The sequence below is a fragment of the Euprymna scolopes genome, chromosome 8 (genome assembly GCF_053919585.1).
Source record: "Euprymna scolopes isolate OS-2025 chromosome 8, ASM5391958v1, whole genome shotgun sequence".
Classification (NCBI taxonomy): domain Eukaryota; kingdom Metazoa; phylum Mollusca; class Cephalopoda; order Sepiida; family Sepiolidae; genus Euprymna; species Euprymna scolopes.
Genome location: NC_136489.1, coordinates 57,108,046 through 57,128,664, shown reverse-complemented (window position 1 = coordinate 57,128,664; position 20,619 = coordinate 57,108,046). Strand labels below are relative to the sequence as shown.

The 20,619-nt window shown below is 33.1% G+C and overlaps 1 protein-coding gene and 1 pseudogene across 3 annotated transcripts in view; both read left to right on the top strand.

Annotated features, from left to right (window-relative positions):
* The window catches only part of LOC145283583 (protein diaphanous homolog 2-like), a 182,230-nt gene that overhangs the window by 41,621 nt on the left and 119,990 nt on the right, over nucleotides 1–20,619 (top strand). For all 3 annotated transcript variants that reach the window (XM_080132506.1, XM_080132505.1, XM_080132504.1), the window contains exons 2-3: nucleotides 11,108–11,257; nucleotides 17,992–18,090. In XM_080132506.1, coding sequence (XP_079988632.1) covers nucleotides 11,108–11,257; nucleotides 17,992–18,090 — 249 coding nt within the window. The remainder of the gene's footprint in view (nucleotides 1–11,107; nucleotides 11,258–17,991; nucleotides 18,091–20,619) is intronic.
* Nucleotides 3,974–4,090, top strand: LOC145284148 (5S ribosomal RNA; annotated as a pseudogene).

The following is a 20,619-nucleotide window of genomic DNA, read 5'->3' as shown; positions in this document are numbered from 1 at the left end:
ATATCAAAACAGTATGATATAAATGTGGGAGTATCTCAAGAGTCTGTCCTTGGACCTTTTATTATTCCTAATGTTCATAAATAAAATTGTCTCTGAGATGGGTATATTTGCTGATGAGATCATGCTCTATAACAGGTACAAGGGGAAAACAAATGAACACATATCTAAAGAAATTGCAGAAACACTAGAGGATGGCCTCCAATGTGTAGTGGAATGGGGACAAAAATGGATGGTCACATTCAATGCTGCCAAGACTAAGCTGGTTTCCTTCAATAATTACAAGAAACCTTCTCTACCACTGGCCAAAAACATTACCTGAAAGTACTTCCTTTAAACTCCTTGGCCTAACATTCATAGGGAACATGAGTTGGAACACACATTGAGAGCATTGCTGAAACTGCTGCGAAGAAGGTGGGCTTTCTCTACCATGCTAGAAAACTACTTACGACTGAAATTATCTTATACCTCTATAAGGCCACCATTCACCCGTGTATGGAGTACTGTTGTCACATTTGGGCTGGTGCATCTGCTACTAGTTTCTCACTTCTGGACAGGGTTCAAAAGAGTCGCCAACCTAATAGGTCCTGGAGTGTCATCTAAGCTTCAGCCTCTGTCCCATTGCCAAAATGTTGCATCCCTCTGTCTGTTCTACAAGTATTTTAATGGTGAATGCTCTGACGAACTACAAGCACTTGTACCCTATCAATGTAAATACCCCGACAAGTCTGGCAAGCAGCTAAATCCCACCCCTACACAGTAGAGATCCCTAAGTGTAAGAAAGCCTTCTACTCCAATAGTTTCTTTCCCAGAATTGCTAGACTTTGGAACTCCCTTCTGGGATTCTGCTTTCCCAACTGTACTGACATGCAGAAGTTCAAGTGTAATGTGAACAGACATCTTGCTACTCATCTCCCTTCATAATATCCCTGCAACACATGTTCTCGATAGTAGCTTCCTACTTCAAAGTGGCACTGTGCCTTGTTTGGGGTGAAAATTGAATTAAAAAAAACTCTTGTGTTCTGACCTACTTCTGTCACGCCTCTCATCATCCCTCACAGTCTCCCTGCCTTTCTTTGAATCTCTTTGCCACTCAAAAACTGACGCTCAATTCATGCAAGATAGTCCAAAAATAGGCTAAAGCATTCCATACGTTGTTGTAGCATTTTTTTTCCAAGTTTAAAATGGAATTTTATTACATAACATTCTTCTAAGACGTCCCCATGTCAAGATTGCATTTTATTAATTAACTAGCTGTGACAATCGGGCTTTAGAAGGGTGTATTCCAATTCCTATTGTAACTGTTCATTCGAACTTGATATTATAAAAATTGGTCAGTCATCTCATAGTATGTATAGCAATAACATACTGAATTTTCAAGAGTCAACGACAATTTTAAATGGCTATACAAAGAAGTCTGGAAACTTATTGAAGACAACTCGCAATTCACTTTTGTTTTGTTGTTAGAAAATGTCATTATTTTTATCCGATGCCATATCTTCTATTATGCATGTCATAAAAGTCTGTGTATCCAGCTAAAAATCCAATGTTACAAAAATAAATACACAAAGTTGGTAGATTCTTGATCGGCCTTGGCCTGAATAATATTCACAATTAAAGAAAATTATTCATTCTTTACACATGAACTGGGCCAGGTTTCATTCATTGTCAGTTTTTCAGGTATTTTCAATTTTATGTTCTAATTTGCCAACTCTGTCTTTGGGAAACAAACTTTAGGAAGAAACTCTACATCATTTCTTTTCAAAGGGAGAAAGGAATTGCAAGAAACTCAGAAGGCTATCTTTAGTAGTGCTCTGAAGACCTCCTTAATTTTATTTCAGAGATTTTTTTTTTTTTTTTTTTTTTTAGCAGTGCGTATCAAGTCCTTAGTGATATCATTGGAGCACAGGGAGGAGCAGATGCTAGTGTGATTTCACAAATTAGGAGTGGATGGTGTGAATTCATGGAACTTTTGCTTTTATTAACCAGCAGAGCATTAGCATTGTCAACCAATGGGAAAAGTCTATCAGACATGTGAGCATGTATGGAAGTGAAACCCGACCAGTGAGAGTTGAGGACATGTGTTGCATAAGGAGAATGATACAATTGATGTGTAAGACGAGCTTAGTTCTGATGACCTCAGAAGAAGATTAAATCTAGATAGTATAGGGAGATGTGTGCAAAATGGGAGACTTTGATAGTCTGGTCACATTAAAAAATGGATAAGAGTTATCTGGTCAGTGGATATAGAACACTTAACAGGTCAAGTTCACAAGGGAAGGCCAAGGAAAATCTAGAAGGAAGTGATAAAAATGAACTTGAGAGAAAGAAGGATAAACATAAACCTGGCCTGTAATAGATTAGTTTGGATGTCAGTTTTTAAAAGCTGTTCAACGCATGACAGCATGTTAAACAGATGTTACACCAAATATGATGGCGTGACACTTTTGCATTTTTTTTATTTAAAACAAAATGTGCATCACTTTCACCATTAACAGGAATTAATCCAGCTATTCTCCATCCAGCTATCCTCCATCTAGCTGTGGATTAAATAGTAGGTTGGATTCTCATGTAGGAAAAGGAAAACCTCTGCAATAGTATCAGTTTTTTGCTTCTCCCAACATTTATCCTGTCCCCTTGGATTTCTCCTTGTTACTGGATTTAAACAATTAATTTCAAAGTAAAGGTAGTTGAAGATTATGCAATCCTTGTTTCACTCTTTGTCACACAAGAAGTGTTTCAGGTGGTACCCGTTGAAGCTTGTTCTTTATTAAAAGCTATACATACAAGTCTTTTTGATAACCGAGAAATCTGATCTTATGAGATATGCAGAGAATTTTGTGTAGGTTGGAGTGGATGGTTTTTGTCCCGCGCATTAAAAAAAAAAAAAAAATCTTTCTTTTGTCTGAAAGAAAGAAAATCTTCCGTGTTCAAGGGTGGGGAATATATGTAAGTATGATAGAAGTAAAAACGTCTCTGCAAGTCAACATTTAAAAAAAAACAGACAAATGAGCTGACAAAAAATTTACATTTAGAAAGAGGAACCAATTATTTATTTATTTATTTTTTTAATGCAAAATTCATGTAGAAAGTAAAATGGCGTTGAATCTCACAGTAGAAAAACAAAGGTGATATTGTCTCCTCTGGATCCGTTATGTAATAAAAGAACCTTGTGTGTGGGTGTAATATGGGTGTATCTACAAAATGTGTTTGTATGTAAGATAAGCGTACTTTCTAAGAAATCTCTTAATAGTTTTTTGCCAAATCCAATACAAGCCTCAAAAATGCCCCCCATGAAATCTATATATACCTATAAAGTTGGGGTTTTTCTAGCTCTGACATTGATATTAGAAGCCTTCTTTTTCTATTTAAAAAATATTGAAACAAACTTTTTAATATACTCAGTCATGAATATGCGAGCAACTTCATGAAGGTTAACTAATTTGTATATTCCTTTGAAAAATGAGCATTTATTTATTCATGGTTTCTCATTAGATGATGGGTTTCATTTAACTATTACGCTGAATTATTTTTGTACATAGTTACTACATTGTGCATGATTGCATAGAATTTAAAATGAAAACGTTCTAGCACATGGACATGTTTTTATATAATATATATATATATATATATATATATAACATGACCTTGTCTGTGTGTGCAAAATGTCTTTACCAAACTTCTACAGACTTGAAATTTGACATACAGGGTATTTAGACCTTGAAAACGCTTTCAATTTGGGTTTAGCCTGTAAAAATAGCTGCTAAGGGGTTAAAATTAAAAAAAAAAAAAAAAAAATATTGACCTTGGCAAGAGTAAATTGGCTAACTTCTGAGCATGCGTACATATACATTTATAGCTTGAAGTTGCTTAATTTTTAGCCTTTATAGCCGTCTGTGAGACGATAGCTCAGGCAGTAATGATGATTTTTTTTTTTTTTTTTTTAACGTTTTAAAATCATTACTATACATATTGGGTGTACGGCATAATCGTGTTGACATACCGGTTCTCGTCAGATCACCAAAGTTAAGCAACGTTGAGCTTGGTTAGTATCAGATGGGTGACCATTTGGGAATTCTAGGTGCTGTATGTGCTCTCCATTTATCTCGGCATTTGTTTTCAGTCGTCCTGTGGTTCACTTGCCACTGGTATTTAACAATGTCATCTCCGGAGAGGTGTGGTTGGAGATTGCGCACCTCCTGCCACAAAAAATTTAATGTGCAGGTAACCCTTCGTGGGTATCCTTAGTCTGTCCAAGACTGAAGGAGCCTGTTTTTTTTGTTTTATTTTTTTTTATACATATTGGGTACAATATAATAATCAATAGAGAATTGTCTCTATAATAATAAATACGAAATCTGTATGAATTAAAATATAATATTTAAGCATATTTTACGACTAGGCAACACCGAATGGCCTGCTAGTCATTAATAGAATTCACAAATTTTTTTCACAATATTTGATACAAATTTCAGTCTATGCTTGACTTGTCCAAGTTTGTCATGAATATCCAACAGTCTTTGTTTTATCAGTGATATCAATAGTAGAGGTAATCCTGAATCAGCTTCACACTCACTGGATCTTAATCTATACTCGCCCTCCACTACTAATTTTTATCAAAGTTATTTCAAACATAATTTAAATTATTTGGATTATCTGCAAGGACCTGTTGTGTAATGGATAAAGTACTAGATAATCCTGTTCTAAATGAAACTCTCCTAGACATTGAAGGTTCAATCCTCAGTGTTGGTGATACTAAGAATACCATTGTGAGTTACCTAAGATTTCTATCTGTTTATGGTTGATGCAATAAGAGCATGTTTTCCTTCTGGATTAAATAGTGGGTTCTGTTTAAAATTCCATGCATATTCTTGAGTTTGACGGAAAGATTCTAGAGTTCAACAAGCTACGTCTGGGTTAGGTCAGAGGTTACATTGTCGGAAACATTGTGAAAATAACACTCAAGATGAAAAAAGTAGTTTGAAGAATCCTCATCTAAAAAATTCTAAACGATAATTTTGAAGATAATATCTATTTAATAATCCTTAGACTATCCCTGAATTGAAGAGGGCCACCACAGCTCAAATCAGGGCAGTGTCAGGAGAGGAGTGTCAGACTTATTGACAATTTTGTATGTCATATTCAGGTATGCGTTTTTACAAGAGTCACCACATCTTATCAAGGCCTGAAAGCCACTCAAGGATAAGGGTAACTGAATTTAAGGTAATCACGGAAACAACAGTGTAGTAATCATTAGCTGTGAAAATTGGGTAGAATTTGATTATTTAAGGGAGCGGCTTAACAAGAACTTGTTTATATTCGACTTGAAGACTACCATGTTGTAGTCAGCTAGGAAGTAGGCCAGTGAAAGTTTCACAGGTCGGCAGTTTTAGGAAAGAAACTTTATTCATGGAATTTGTGGTAGATTTAGGCAGTGGGAGAAATATTGGTAGTGATAGTAGTTAGATGAGTTTTTGTGAGTTTGGCAGAGGAGGGGGGGGTAATAGACTGAAGTTCAGACTAGCACTTGCTATGAAAATAATAACACTAGCACAGACACAGACTCTCAACATTTTTGTGGGAAAGAGGTCGCAGGGAGGAGAAAAGGGCATCACCTAATTTCAAAGTCAGTTTTGAACTTTATCAAGACAGAGTGTTTCAAGCAGTTTCTGCCCAGATGTGACAACAGTTCTCTATTTTAAAATGTATTTGGCTCTTATATAGAGAGAGAATTGAGTCTGGAGTGAGATACTTTCTGAAGTGGCAGAATGACGCAACCATTTTTCCAACGACCTTGGCAACAGATTTGATGGAAGTCTTCCATTTCAGGTCAGGGTGAAGATAAGAAGCTTGTTGAAGTAGGGTGCTTCTTTGAGACAAACGCCATTTGTGGCCAAGTGCCGATCAGAGCGTTGGTGATTAAAAAGTAGAGCTTGGTTTTGGATGCATTAAAATTAACCAACCACCTATTGCACCATATATTCAAGATCAGAGAGGAGACTCTGGTCATCATTGGCCTTTGAAGTGTTGCCATAGATGGTAGTGTCGTCTGCATGTATGTCGATGAATGAATTTACAATGAGATTTGGGAGATCCTTGAAAATAAGGAGTGATAAAACCGTGAGAACAAAGGCTTATTCACTTCATTATTTCCATTTTTCTTGGAGACACTTCTGAACTTCCTCATTTTATCATCATCCTTTTTTTCTACCTTCAACTTCTACTGTTCTTCCACACTTTCTAAAATGGATCTGCTAATCGAGCACTCATTCACTTCATCTTTGAATTTGTGCTACACATACTCGGTATGAGTACACTGCTTCAACTGCCAAATCATTTTTCTGGGAATAAACCTTCTGTTTACTTCATAAACCTTCTTAAACTTAAAATTGAAAAAAAAAAGGTGAACTCCCTCTACTATGTTAGAAAACTAATTACACCTGACAGTATCCTGTATCTCTACAAAACCACCATTCGCCCGTGTATGGAGTGTTGTTGCCATCTGGTGCATCTACCACTCTTAATCTAATCAGTCTCATCCTATCAATTAAGTTCCAACTCCTGTCGCATCAACACAATGTTACATCCCTGTGCCTGTTTTACTTTAATGAAATGTGTGCTCCAACAAACTTATAGCACTGGTACCCCATCAACATAAATACCCCTGACAAACATTCATTGTAGAGGTCTCTAGATGCGAGAAAGCTTTCTACTCTAATAGTTTCTTCCCTCGAATTGCTAGACTTTGGAATTTTGTCTCAGCTTCCGTGACTGTACTAACATGCAAAAATTTAAATGTGATGCAAGCAAATATAAAATTCTAAGATTTTTCTATATTCTTATCGTTATTTCTTTCTAGCATGACCATTCATATCTCCTGCCACAGCAAGTACTTCCTACTACGAGTTATTACAATTGAACCTGGCATAAAACTTTTGCATCTTTACTCAAACCACATTCTGATACATTGATATTGCTGTGAAAAAAGTTCTCATCCACTTCAACAGCATTATTTACATAATTAACAGCAATCATTTAATCTACACATTCCTCTACAAAATTGCAATCTAAAAAAATAATTGACAGTACTCCTTTTCATTGACACTGTAATTCACACCAACTTTTAAAGTCAATATCTATTTTCAGCTACCAAACACTCAATATTTATCTTTTTTAACGTAGCTATTCCTCTTGCATGCAAATCAATTTTCCTTTATATTTTTAAACAAAATACCAACACCACCATTTCTCTTGTCATTTCCAATCCAAAGCAACTTATATCTTGCATTCTTTCCCAGGTTTACCTCTCCATGTTCAACACAACATAGCTCAATACCTTTTCTGCTATAAAACACAACAATCTCTCTCGACCTTCCACTCAAACTTCCAACATTCAAACTGCACAATTTGAAATTCAACAAATTTACTTTAGAAGACATTTCATTCATTGAAACAAAACTTTTATAAGCTTTATATGGGCTTTCTCTGATGCCAAACCCAATGTGATGATCGGGATCAGTATTTTTATTGCAACACTATTTTTTAGGTGATTGCCTGCTATGAATAAAGAACACTTCACATTTTTTTTATAGAATTATTTGCTGGTTTTGAACTCTGCTATCCACTGATAAGTCCAACTTCTGTTGAGAATATACCAAGGAATGTTTGTGATGACCTTGGTTGAGACGGGAGATCCACAAGCAGTAGACTCATACTAAGTTTTAAGTCATTCTTCATTTCAGACTTATTAATAAAAAAAAAATAATATTTAGCAACATAAGATAATGGTCAAGATTTTTATTTCTTTAGCACTATTGACTTTCAGTCGTCACCTTGTATTTAAAAGTTCCAGAGGGGATGGTGTATGTCTGATGAAAGGAAGATCAAGTTAAATAGTGAAAAAAAAAAAAGGATTTGCAAATCTTGTTACCAGAATATGAATTGTGCAGCCACTGAGATCCTATCCTTAGAAAGCTAGCCCTACTGGAGGAGGGTGGGGATATTCTTTTCACAGGTAAAGTCCGCATATTCTATAGTGCAAGCCAACAGTGTGTATACAAATAAGCAACACCAATCATACTGAAACCTGGGAAAATCAATAACAATACAAAAATATGATAAAAATGATAATTAAGTACATGCATTGATCATATTCCCATTCATTTTCTATCTTTCTCACACTCTATTTTTGGACATTTATGCCAGAAGTGTAGCTTTACAGCCAATTTTTTATTACATTTTTTTTTACATGAATAGAAATGAAATATTAAATATTTTTAATAGTATTAATATTATTAATAGTAAAAAATATTAACAGCAAAAAAGTATACACCATGACCCGTGATTGAAACCAAGACATTTAGATCTTCAGTCTGATGCGTTTGCAACTAAGTTATTTTGGATGATTATATCTCTTGTGATACTAAACATTTATTTTTGCTGCCACTGTTATCTAGATCATTATTTAAGATGGCATCCATTTTTAAAATATTCCAAGGCAGATTTTTTTTTGCAGCAATTGAATCAAAATACATTTTTTGTTCTTAATAACAAGGATCAATCTTTCATAAAAAAAAAATTAGCCAATCAGAATTAAACATTTTTGTAGAAGAAAGGAAGTCATTAACCATAAAGACTTGAGGAACAGACTCGCTTTATCTTATATAGCAGATAAATTCTAGCAGATTTTATTAACAATTTTCTCATGAATCATTAAAATAGAAAAGCAAAATTTTCCAAAAATGAAAACAAAAAATGGAATTTAGCAAAAGTGGAAAGTAAATGAAGAGAAAAAAATACAATATAATAAGAAACCAACTCCAAACTTATCGTTTTCTTGTGAGAAATGCAGATGCATTTTTGGAAATTGTTTTAATTCCTTGCATGTTTTGATGTGAATATGAAAAATATAATGGTTTTTATCCACCTCTGCAGGAATCCTGTCAGCATTAGAGGTTTTCTTGTTTTACAATGATCTTACTGAAGCACGAGTCTCTTAAAAAATATAATAGCAAATTCTGAAGATGAGTCCGGTAGGCAGTTCACCTAAAGAATCTGTTCTGCCCATCTCTTTTGGGATAAACTTAAAAGGACTGTACTACCATCAAATCTCAAGGGAGAGATGGTTTTATTGTATCAGAAATTGTACATATAATTTTTATTTACCACTCATTTTGTATCTGGCTGCATCTTTCCTAGATGTCTGCCATTTTTTGTTGAAATGTTACTGAAATATAGGTTTCATTGACAACTGCAGTTTGTCCTATGCATGCTTTCCAATGTATCAGTCCTTATATCTTTGTTGCCATTAAACTAGTTCTGATGCCTTCTAGTTTTCTACTCCATAAAACTTAGATCAAATATAAACCAATAGAATTTTCTGTACTCAAAAAAAATCAATGTCTTCCAGATTTTCAGTCAATGAACGCCAGAAATTGTTTTGAATTCATTCAGTTGAACACGAACCTTCAAATTCTTTCAGCTGAACAAAGCTCTTTGTTATTTGAGTATATTTAGACTTATGCCTATTGAACCATATTCAAGTTATCTCCCTTGAATTATACCAACAACAAATGAAAATGGACTCTTAAATTTTACAGTACAGAAAACTCATACATGCCTAATGCAGGATTTGAAATTAAGACATGGCCTTTCTCTCTGGTATGGGCTTTAAGTCCATACCAGAAAACATGTACAGGATACAATTCTGAATTTTTGAGATGAGATGTGAATATTTATATTGTTTTGGTTACGCGGACAATTATTCTCATCTTGGGTGTTATTGGCACATTGTTTTGGTCGTTGTAACTTGCGCCATTCCTCGGGTGTTAAATCCATGTTTCCTTTTATCTAAGAAAAAGAGGGGTTAGCTCTGCATTGCAAGAATTCAGACCATTGGTTTGAGGGTGTGTCTATAAATCATTATAAAAAAATAATAATATGCGTAGGATGTCTGTCCTCTGTTTTGTAAAACATTTTTTCACTAATATAGACAATTAGCAAACATATTCCATGAAATCGAGTCATAGGAAAGCCTTAAAAATATCTTAGTGATTCCTGAAGATTGAACTTTCTTTATGATTTACGGACCCACCCTCAAACCCATGATCCGAATTCTTGCAATGTAGAGCTAACCTCTCTTTTCCTTAGAGAAAAGAAAACATGGATTTAATGCCTGAGGAAGGTCGTAGGTTACAACGACCGAAATGTTGTGCCAATAACACCGAAGATGAGAATAATTCTCTGAGTATCCAAAACAATAGAAACGTGTACAGGATATGTGTGTACTGTTCACCAACATTCCAACAAAATGATTTCTTGATTATTCAGTTGTTAAATCAAAACCAAAAATGACTTTCTTTGGACGTCACACTAAATATAATGTTTCAGATTATGAATTTCAATTTTGACAAAATTTACTTTTTTCTCAACTTATCTAAACATTTTTAAAATTATGATTTTAACTTTACCCTTTCAACTTTCCTTCTCCATAATCAAAAGCAATACTTCCAGTTGTCACTCTAATACAAAGAATATGACCTCTTCATCATATTAATTTTCGAGTAAATTTTGTTAAAACAATTATTCGCACTAATATTCACTTGATGCTATTTTATTTTTAAATGAATAAGGAAAATGCAAGTAATACTCTTAACGATTTTTTTTAAGTAAAAATTTTTTATATGCATAGACAATATTTGATTAAACTAATTGCATGGATATAAATTTTTTCTTGGATATAAATTACATTGTGTAGGAACAAATTTGAAATTGACAAGACAAATAAGCTGCTGCATGTCTATTACAATCTGATGACAAGTGTAAAGCAACAAGTTGATAGACGCTTTTGATCATTTAACAGATAAGTAAATCGACATAATTTGGATAATCTCTCGTGATCAGCAGTTAATATCTGCAGTATAGTTATGCAAAAAAAAAAAATAAAAGTAAGCAAATTAAACATAAAATCACATAAAGCTCTAAAACTGCATCAAACACTGCATATAAATTGCTCATCCTTAATTTTGAGTCTGTTTCATAAACCAATACTCGCATATATCGGTATATTTATATGTGCACCAAATAAATGACCTATGTTTTCCTTTTCCAGTTCGAGAAATTCAGCGAATTCCGACGTAGCTTCAACCCATTGGCCGTCCAAAAGGGTGTGGATGATACACCAGATACTATTCCGCCAGTCACCACTCCAACGTTGACGATCACCGAGGACGAGGTTAGCGAGCAATTCGAAAAATTTCTGGTAAGGGTTTTTTTTTTTTATTTATTTATTTTTATTTATTTATTTATTTATTTTTATGTGAAAATCTATTTACTTTAGTTATAGATTTGGCAACTATCAGTTATTTTGAATTTAGCTTAGTTTGTTAATTCATCATCAAGAGACTGACACCCGAGCAGCATTTTCAAATTTATTTTGAAAATCACGCTCAGTTTGAGAAACACACCATGTAATACATGAATTTTATGGTGCTCATAATTGGTCACCAGAATGATTAATTAGAGAAACTGTGAAGCGTTTTCAGACTACGTTCACTCTAAACGATAATATCCATCTTGTAAGATATTGTTCAGTGTACACACAACAAGCAATTGCTGCTGTATAATGTAGTGTTGATGATTTCATTTCGTTGACATGCTCAACAATTAAACTCATGCCATTCGACTTTATGAAAATTTTGTGTGCTTATAAGATTCAACTTGTGCAGTAGTTAATGGTTGGTTGGTTGTTTTTGTTTTACGGCATATCAACCCTTTTCAGGTTATTTAATGCCGAAAATAGAAAATTTTTTTTGAGGTTGGTTTCTATTTAACCCATAGTTGGGACCCAGCATGTACTACCACTCTGGGTCAGAGTGGACCTGTGAGCAATGGCAATTAAAGGGTGACTTCACACTCCCCAAAGCCCGCAAGCTTAGGCCTCACCATTGGATATAGTTTAAGGAAATTTTTTTCAGTAAAGCACACTTTTTGTTAAATGGCTATATCAAAAAATTACCAAATTTGGAGGAATGCTAATCCACAAGCTATGGTGAAAACACCATTACATCCATAAAAAGTCACCATTTGGTGCACTTTATGAGCTGGTAGAATCATTGGTCCATATATCTTCAAAGGTGATGATGGTTAGAACATAACCATCAAAGGTGAGCGATGCAGAAAAATTATTACCACATTCTTCATGCTTCAACTGGAAGGCATTAATGTTGTAGACTTATGATTTCAGCTGGATGGAGCCACATGCCGCACAGGGCATAATACAATCCATATACTGAGAAAAACGTTTGAACGAATAATTTTACGAAATGGACCTGTCAACTGGTCACTTCATGCAGTTTAACCTCATTAGATTATTTTCTTGATGGATATGTAAAGTCCCATGTCCCAAGTTGATAAACCAGACACAATAGACCACTTGGAAAACAGCATTCAATGCATTATTGCTGAAATACAGCCTAATTTAATGCATAGAATTTGTGAAAATGGAACCTCTAGATTATGCTATATGCACGAAATTGTATGCAAATTATAAATGCCAAAAATTGCTCTTGTAATAAGCCATATATGTATTTGCATAATAAGACTTTTTTTTTTTCTGTGATTTATCTTAATTCAAAGTCTGCCACTGATAAAAAAATACCCTTTATATGCATAAAATGTGAGTGTATTTATAACTGTATATACAGGATGCAAGTGATGTTTGTTTACAATTTTCAATGGCTAATTTTATGCATTTTTTTTTTTTTTTTTTTTTTTTTTTTTTTACTCAATCTGTCCTGTTTTGATGAGGAATGGTGACTTTATTTCTATGAAGTTTGGATTTTATCTTTTTATTTTTTTACATTTAAATGGCGTTGCAAACGCTCTTTTCTCTAATTTAAACAATTTAATTTTAGCTCAGTAGGTGACCAAATGGATTACATTTTTCTAGTTATACCTCATATGTAACCTTTTTTAAGTACTTATGCAGATTACAGACGTTTCGTCTTCATTCCAGCAGGTTACGTTAATTGCAGGAAAGTGCTAAAACGCTTGGCCAAAGAAATTACAGCAGCCAACAATTGACAAGTGCAATAAAAAAGACGGGAAAATTCAATAATTTTTTTTTTTAAATTAGTTAAAGTCAGCTAAATCTAATCGATTTGGCATAGACGCTTTAGTCTCCTGAAGCAATTATTGATTTTTGTCACAAAAAAAAAAAAAAAAAAAACTAGAAAATTGATAGGCAAAGCAAACAGTTGCTGAACTTATGCACATGCAATTTAGAAAGAGAATAAACTCAACCTGAACCCTAACCAAAAAAAAAAACAACCTAACTGCAACATATTTGGTAGGGTTGAAAATAAGTAGCCAAAAATCTTTTCTTTTTTTTTTTTTTTTTTTAATGATTATGAAATGGACAATTGTGTGTTATCAGTTGTTGCACTATATTTTTTTTTGTCACAAAAATAAATATTTATAAAACTTACCATATGATGAATGTTTAGGTTTCTTTGAAAAAAAAATTTTTTTAATAAATTTTTATTGGATTTTCTTTGTAACAATAAAAATATTTTTGTTCACTAAAATTACCATACGATGACTGTTTTGCTTCATTTTTAACTGTTGTCTTGCATTCTAACATTGGCCGATGTTTTCGCGCAACAATAAAAAAAAATTTTGTTTGGCAGTCTGGCAGTTTACATAGTGTGCAGGAATATGCTGCTAGTGGGGTCCGAAATTGGCATAAGACCACACTCCCCTTTTAAATTCATAGCATTTGTGATTTTTCTTGTTTGGTATATGATTTTGTCAATTCTGTCATCCTTTTAAAGAGCACCTCTTTTATTGTTTTGGATTATTTTTTCCTGCTAATTTTGTTCTGTCTGCTTTAATTGTACATTTAGTAGCCTATGCAGTCTTTCAATTTGTTTGTCACTTGTGTTTTTTCATGCTTTTAAGTGTGTTTGGATGTTTCAGGGGCAATATTGGATTTGTGAGTAATTTGTGCAAACTTATTGACTTGTCCTCTCAGCCTTTCTTTACAAAGTAAAAACATAAAACATACTGTTAATCAGGTCGAGAACTCTTCTCGGTTCTCCTAACTTGTTTTTCAGCCAATCTTCAAGGGTGTTACAGTCAGGAGAGCTGACAGCTGCGCATCTTTTTAATAACATCCAGTATCTTCTACAAGTTGGTTAATGTGGTTGGGATGAGGTTTTCCGAATTATCTATTGTCATAGTAGAACCCCGGGACATAGTGGCTCTAGGATACAGTTTTTTCAAGTTACGATGTAGAATACAATGTTTTTCTGGCCTCCGATTATGGTATTTGCCCCGCCTTATGGTATTATTTATGTTAGTTGATTATATATATGTGTATTATATACTTTATTTTATTTTGTTTCTGTAGTGATATGCAAATTAAGTATAATTTACATATGAGCAGATAGGTCATATTTATAAACTGACACCAACTGGAACAGGGGGTTGTTGAACGCTTGCTTAGCGTTTATACACGACATGTCAATGATAGGATACTCTCTGGTCTTTGAAGACCTGGAATACATGAATTCATTGCTTTGCTGCTAATGCGAGAAGCAAAAAGTTGAAAGACAACCACCGACTTGTTCATGGCTAATGCTGGTTGTGAAGCAATTATGAAGGTTAATACAATAGTTTACCCTCGAGAACTAGAAGAAATGACGTCCGAAGAAATAAGTCAGGTTATCAAGGGAAATATGAGACTGGTGATTGCAGAAACGACTAATCAATGGCAATGAAGCAGGAAAGGATGAACCGATAGTAAAATATTTACACCGGTTAAGAAGTGCAAGTAAATACTGAATTTGAAAAACTAGGGACAGAAGAACAGACAACAGAAGAAGAGTTGATCCAACTAAGATTAATTGAAGGTATGTATAATTCGGCACATAGATATAAGCTAATGGAACAGTTACAACTTACAAACATGCCCTTGAATATGTGTCTAGAATTTATACAACAGCAGGTATTAATACATACTTACAACCAAAATAAAAAAAAAAAACTTCTACGAGGAAATAATGGCTGACATGTATACGGTAGAAACGAAAAGAAAAAAATGTACTTACTGTGGAAAAATTCTTGAAAGGAAAAAAGAAAAATGCCCAGCGATTGGAAAAACATGTTCAAAGTGTTTAAAAACAAATCACTTCAAAGAAGTATGCAAAACGAAAAATGTGGAAAGAATAGAGGATGAAAATAGACAAATTTTTAATGTAAAGAAGGATAATATACAAAATACTCGATCTAAGAATGGAGATATAAAAATGAAAATCAACAATTGTGTTGTTGAAATGCAAATAGTTACTGGCAGTGAAGTGACTATAATACCCAGAAATTTATGGGAAAACGTTTTTTTAAAAAAAAGCAACATACAATTACGTCGGTTTGATGGCTCGATTATAGCAATTAGAGGTTACTTTGAAGGTTCAATAGAACTAAAAGAAAAATATGAAGTAGTACCCATTATAGTTACAAATTGCCGAAAAATGTATGGACTGTTAGGGAATGATGTATTAAAAATAAATTCAACAAAGTTGATTAATGAGATAGAAATGGAAAAAACGGGAAAATTAAAAAAATTATGAAGCTAGTCTGAAATTGAAAGAAAATGTGTGCCCCCCCTCCTACTACAAAGTGAGAACAGTACCAGTGCGTTTATTACCGTTAGTAATAGCTAAGTTGTGAAAGTTAATAAAAGAAGATTTATTAGAACCTGCCCCCTTCAGGAGTTATTAAATGGGCATCACCCATTGTGGTATAAAAAAAAAAGACAGTGATTTGAGAATTTGTGGAGATTATAAAATAGGGGTGAACCATAAAGTTTACGCCGACTCGTACCCTATTCCGAATGTGGAAGTAGCTTTACATAAACTCGCCAGAATGAAAGTATTTTTGAAGATAGACCTAAACTCAGCTTACCACCAGATACCCATAGATGAAAATTTTCAAGAAGTGACGACCATAAACACATATATAAGCTTGTTCAGGTGGAAAAGGATGCTGTATGGCATAAAAACGGCAAGTGCCATTTTTCAAAAAATTATTGAAAAAGTGATAGGAAATGTTGAAAATACCATCTATTTATCAAGACGATATGTGTTGGAGATTTAAATGAAGATGATGTAAAGAAAAAGACTGAAAATATACTGAACTGGCTAAGAGACACTGGCATGACAGTAAATACAAAAAAGTGTGTAACCAACAGTAATGAAATATCATTTTTGGGTTACTCAATATCAAAGGAAGGGATCTCTCCAGATGAAGCACTAATTGAGAAAATTCTAAAAGTGGCTACACCAAAAAATAAAAGAGTTAGTTTTTCTTGGGTTTGGTAAATTTTTATAGAAAATATGTACCAAAATAAGAGTTGACAGAACCATTTGCGAAGTTAAGAAAAAAAATGCGGAATTCATTTGGTTAGAACACCAACAGAAAGCCTTTGAAAACTTAAAACAGATTCTGTCGAAAAAGCCAATAGTACAATTTTTGACTCTAAGAAGGATATAACTCTAACTACTGATGCTAGTGAGCATTCTGTATCCGGTATTTTGTTACAAGATGGTCATCCCATAATGTACTTATCGAGAAGATTAACGACTGAACACAATTATTCTAATATAGAAAGAGAGGCACTAGCCATAGTGTGGACAACAGACAGAGCAAGACAGTTCTTGATGGGAAAAAATTCTTGTTGAAAAGTGATCACAGACCACAGGAATTTATTTTCAACTCAAAAAAGTTACAACGTTCAGAATATTACGTTGGGCGATCAGACTGATGGCATTCAACTTTGAGATTGAGTATGTTAAAGAGATTGTTGATACCTTATCTAGATTGAGGTTTTATAGACGTTTTATAGGATGAGGACAAAAACGATAAAGAATTTAAAGACACATTCCTACACTTTGTAGAAACCGATGTCATATCAGTAGATGTTCACAGGGCATAATCTTAGGCACAGAATGTAAAGGAAAGGAGCAAGCATGTCTCTCTGCAAAACTCCCTGGTTTTGTTTGCAGTTTTGATATTAATATCTATATTTCAAAAGTATTGAACTTCATCAGTAATGTCCAATCTCTGGCAAAATCTCAGGAAGATAAGACTGCAGGTGTTAACCAAAGGAATAGAAAATGAGTCCTCTTCTATTGACATGAAACCAACAACGGTTCCAGATTTCACACTGATGACTACATGCAGTGAAACTCTGTAAGTAGCTGCAGGTAAGTTGTATATGTGGCAGAAAGACTGAGTGTTACCGTTTATTACACCCAAGCATGGCTGTCAGCTCTCCTGACTATAACTCCCTTAACTTTTTATTGGGCATGATGGAACAAAATGCTTACAAATCTAGCCGCAACACAAAGGATGAGGTAAATGCCTTTGGTAGCCTATTGTGAGACACTGAAGAAGGTCTCTGCCCAATTTCAAAGTTGCCTCGAGATTGTCATCAAAGCGAAAGGCATGTTCATTTAGTGAAATTGACGCAACAAATTCTTGCAATGTTTTTGGTATAACTATCAGGATAAAGTTACAAAAAATTGGAAGGTCATATTTATAAAACGGTAGTGATAAGAATTGACCAATCAGATGGAACCACGTTCTGCTACCAACCAATCAGAAGCCAGAATTACTCCATAAAATATACTGAATCTCTTATAATTCCTGCACATAACTTTTCATCTTTGTATTCATGATTTAAAAATTCAAAGCTTTAGATTAATATTGCCATTTTGTTTGGAACAACATTTCTCTTCTCTTCTAAAATGGCTGACAATTCAAAACAAATCGTGATGACACACTAATTCAAGTTTGAATAATCTCAATAAATGAAATTACTCTATTTTTGTATTTCTTTATTGTGAAAACAAATATTGTTTGCATGATGTATATGCATGCGTGACCATATTGCATAGTTCTTATTTTGCATAATGTTTCATTTGTCTTCTTTAGAACGAGCTGAATTTAAGTGAAGAGAAAAAAGCTCCACTGCGCAGCAAAAGTGTTGCCGACAAAAAGAGGTTGCTAGAAATTCAAGCAAAGAATTTTAAAGTAAGTTTTTTCTTTTTTTGTTTGTTTTTAAAAAGATGATTTTCAAAATTTTTATTTTTTTCTTATTTTATATTTTTTCTTTTCTTTTATTTTCTTTTTGAGCATTTTTATTTTAGTTTGTTCTCTTTATATAGAATTATCTCATGATAAAAATATTTAAAACTTGAATAAAATGTTATATAGATCTGGCATTCTCTCCTTGACATTGCCAAATATTATTTTCATGAATGTAAGTGAAATAGGACTTTTTTTTTTTTTACAATCAAATGCAAAAAGTGTTTTTTTGCTTTCTCTTTAAAAAATAAAAAGTTGTAACTGTGATTTTAAGAATGTAAAAAAAAAAATATTGTGTTCTACCAAATCAGCTACTGTGTCAGTGTTTTAAGTTAGACATTCATTGCTTTCAACTTTTGTCAATGTCTTTCTCTGTGTATATATCTAAAGGAAATATTGTAGTGTTTGAATTACAGTGCATAATGCATGTCTTTTATATCTCAAGTCTCTGTCAAAGTTAAAAATTTGTTTTATTCAGCATAGTCGAAAACCTTTAAAAATTGTCATTTTAAACAAAATTGTGGAGGTGGAGCTAAGGTAAAAATTTACCAAAAAAAAAAAAGTTAATGGTCTGAGCAGTGTCAATAATGAGCCCGGAAAAGAGAAGTAAACAAATATATAACAAGTAAGTGTTTCCATAGGCAATGTAATTTAGAGTAATTTTGTAGTTTAGCGGCATAAATTATTTGACAGCCACAAAAATTAGAAAAACTTTTCATTTTTATGTAAAAGACCCAAAGGCTACAATAAAACCAGAAAAAATTTCATTGTTATTATTTTTTCATCATTTTTATGAGACTAAATGTACAACATTTGAGGCGGTCATATTTCTTAAAAAATTTGGCCTTTTTTATACTTTTTCATGTAACTAAGTTTTAATTAATAGCATAAAAAAGGCCAAATTTTAAAAAGCAATAGCGCGGCCTTGAATGTCGTAAATTTAGTTGAATAAAAAATGGTTTTATTTCAGCCTCTGAGTCTACTAATGTGTTTTTATATAAAAATAAAAAGTTTTTCTAATATCATCGTGTAAGGGTTGTAAAGACGCTCCAAAATCGAAAAATAAATAATGGTACCGTGCATTCGTTTATGTATGAAGAAGTGGATTCTGGAATAATAGAATTGGCCAATGAGATGGAGCAGATTTTGAGAAGGAAAAATTTTTTTTTTAATTGGGTAATGGAAAGATTATGTGTATATAGGTAATAACCAGTTATGATGGGTGCAATGTAAGTATCGTAGGAAAATGTACAATAGGTCCCGGTGTCAACTGGTAACAGTGGGAGGACTAAATATTTATAGAGAAAAATAGGGACTCCTTACTCTATAGATGTTGCGATAGTGATGGTGTTTTTCCTATGATGTAATGTAGCATTTCATTATAACGACTTAATGTGTCTAAAATTGTGTTTGAAAATTACATAAAATAGTGGCTAAAAGACTAGACCTAATGAATTAGTATGTGGCATCTGTTATTGCAAACCTACGGTACTTTGGTCCAGAGGGGAATTTATGCAGTCAAAACATATAGGAGATTAATAAATCAAATTTGATATGTGTCTGTCTGCCATTTTGAAAAAAAAAATCAAGAAACAAAGAGAAATAACAATCAATAATTCATACTTCCTAGATGTGTATTGTAATGCCTACAAATTCCCATTAATCACTTAAAAATTATTTTCTTTATAAAAATAATGTATTTTTGGAATATGATATTTTCATTTAATAACAAGTATACAGATTTTTCTTGTTTTTTTTTAATATAGGGGAAATTTTGTACAAGGACCAAATGTTTTTCAGCATCCTCTGTTTCTTAACTAAACAAAGTTTTTCTTTGTTTTTAATTTATTTCCATTATTAAATTGAAAACAAAAATAGTCGCATTTCAAATATTTTATTTAGAATTAGCAAGTAATGTGGATATTCAATTTACAATGCATAAAAATAACATCTCTACATTTTAAATATTTCATGGTTTGTCATGAATTACAAGTTTATAGAGATCCCCCACCACCACCAGAATATGGCCAGAACAATTGTCTAGTCTTTGTTAGTCTCTTTCTCATCCTCTTTCTCTTCCTCTTCCTCAACTTTGGGAAACTGAAATAAAAGTAATCCGTTTCTTTCTATTCATCTCTCAAACAAAACTTATGCTGTATATATCCCAAAACGTTCTACAATAGAAAAAGAATTGATTTTAATTGTATTATTTGGATTGCTTGGACTTCTATTCTCATTTGGGTTCTTATTTTTACATTTTCACTGATGTAATCTTCAACAATCTCAAATCTTTGCTTAATTTTGATACCAAGATAGAATTTTGAACTGAACCTCTTATTTAATCTGCTGGGGTAGATGGTTTTTGCTTGTCAGTCATAACCAGGTAGAAGTGCTAATTATTCTTAGTCATTATAGTAAGGATTGAACCTGTGGTGCAATAGTTAAAGGCATTAACAATCAGTTCTAAGTGGTATT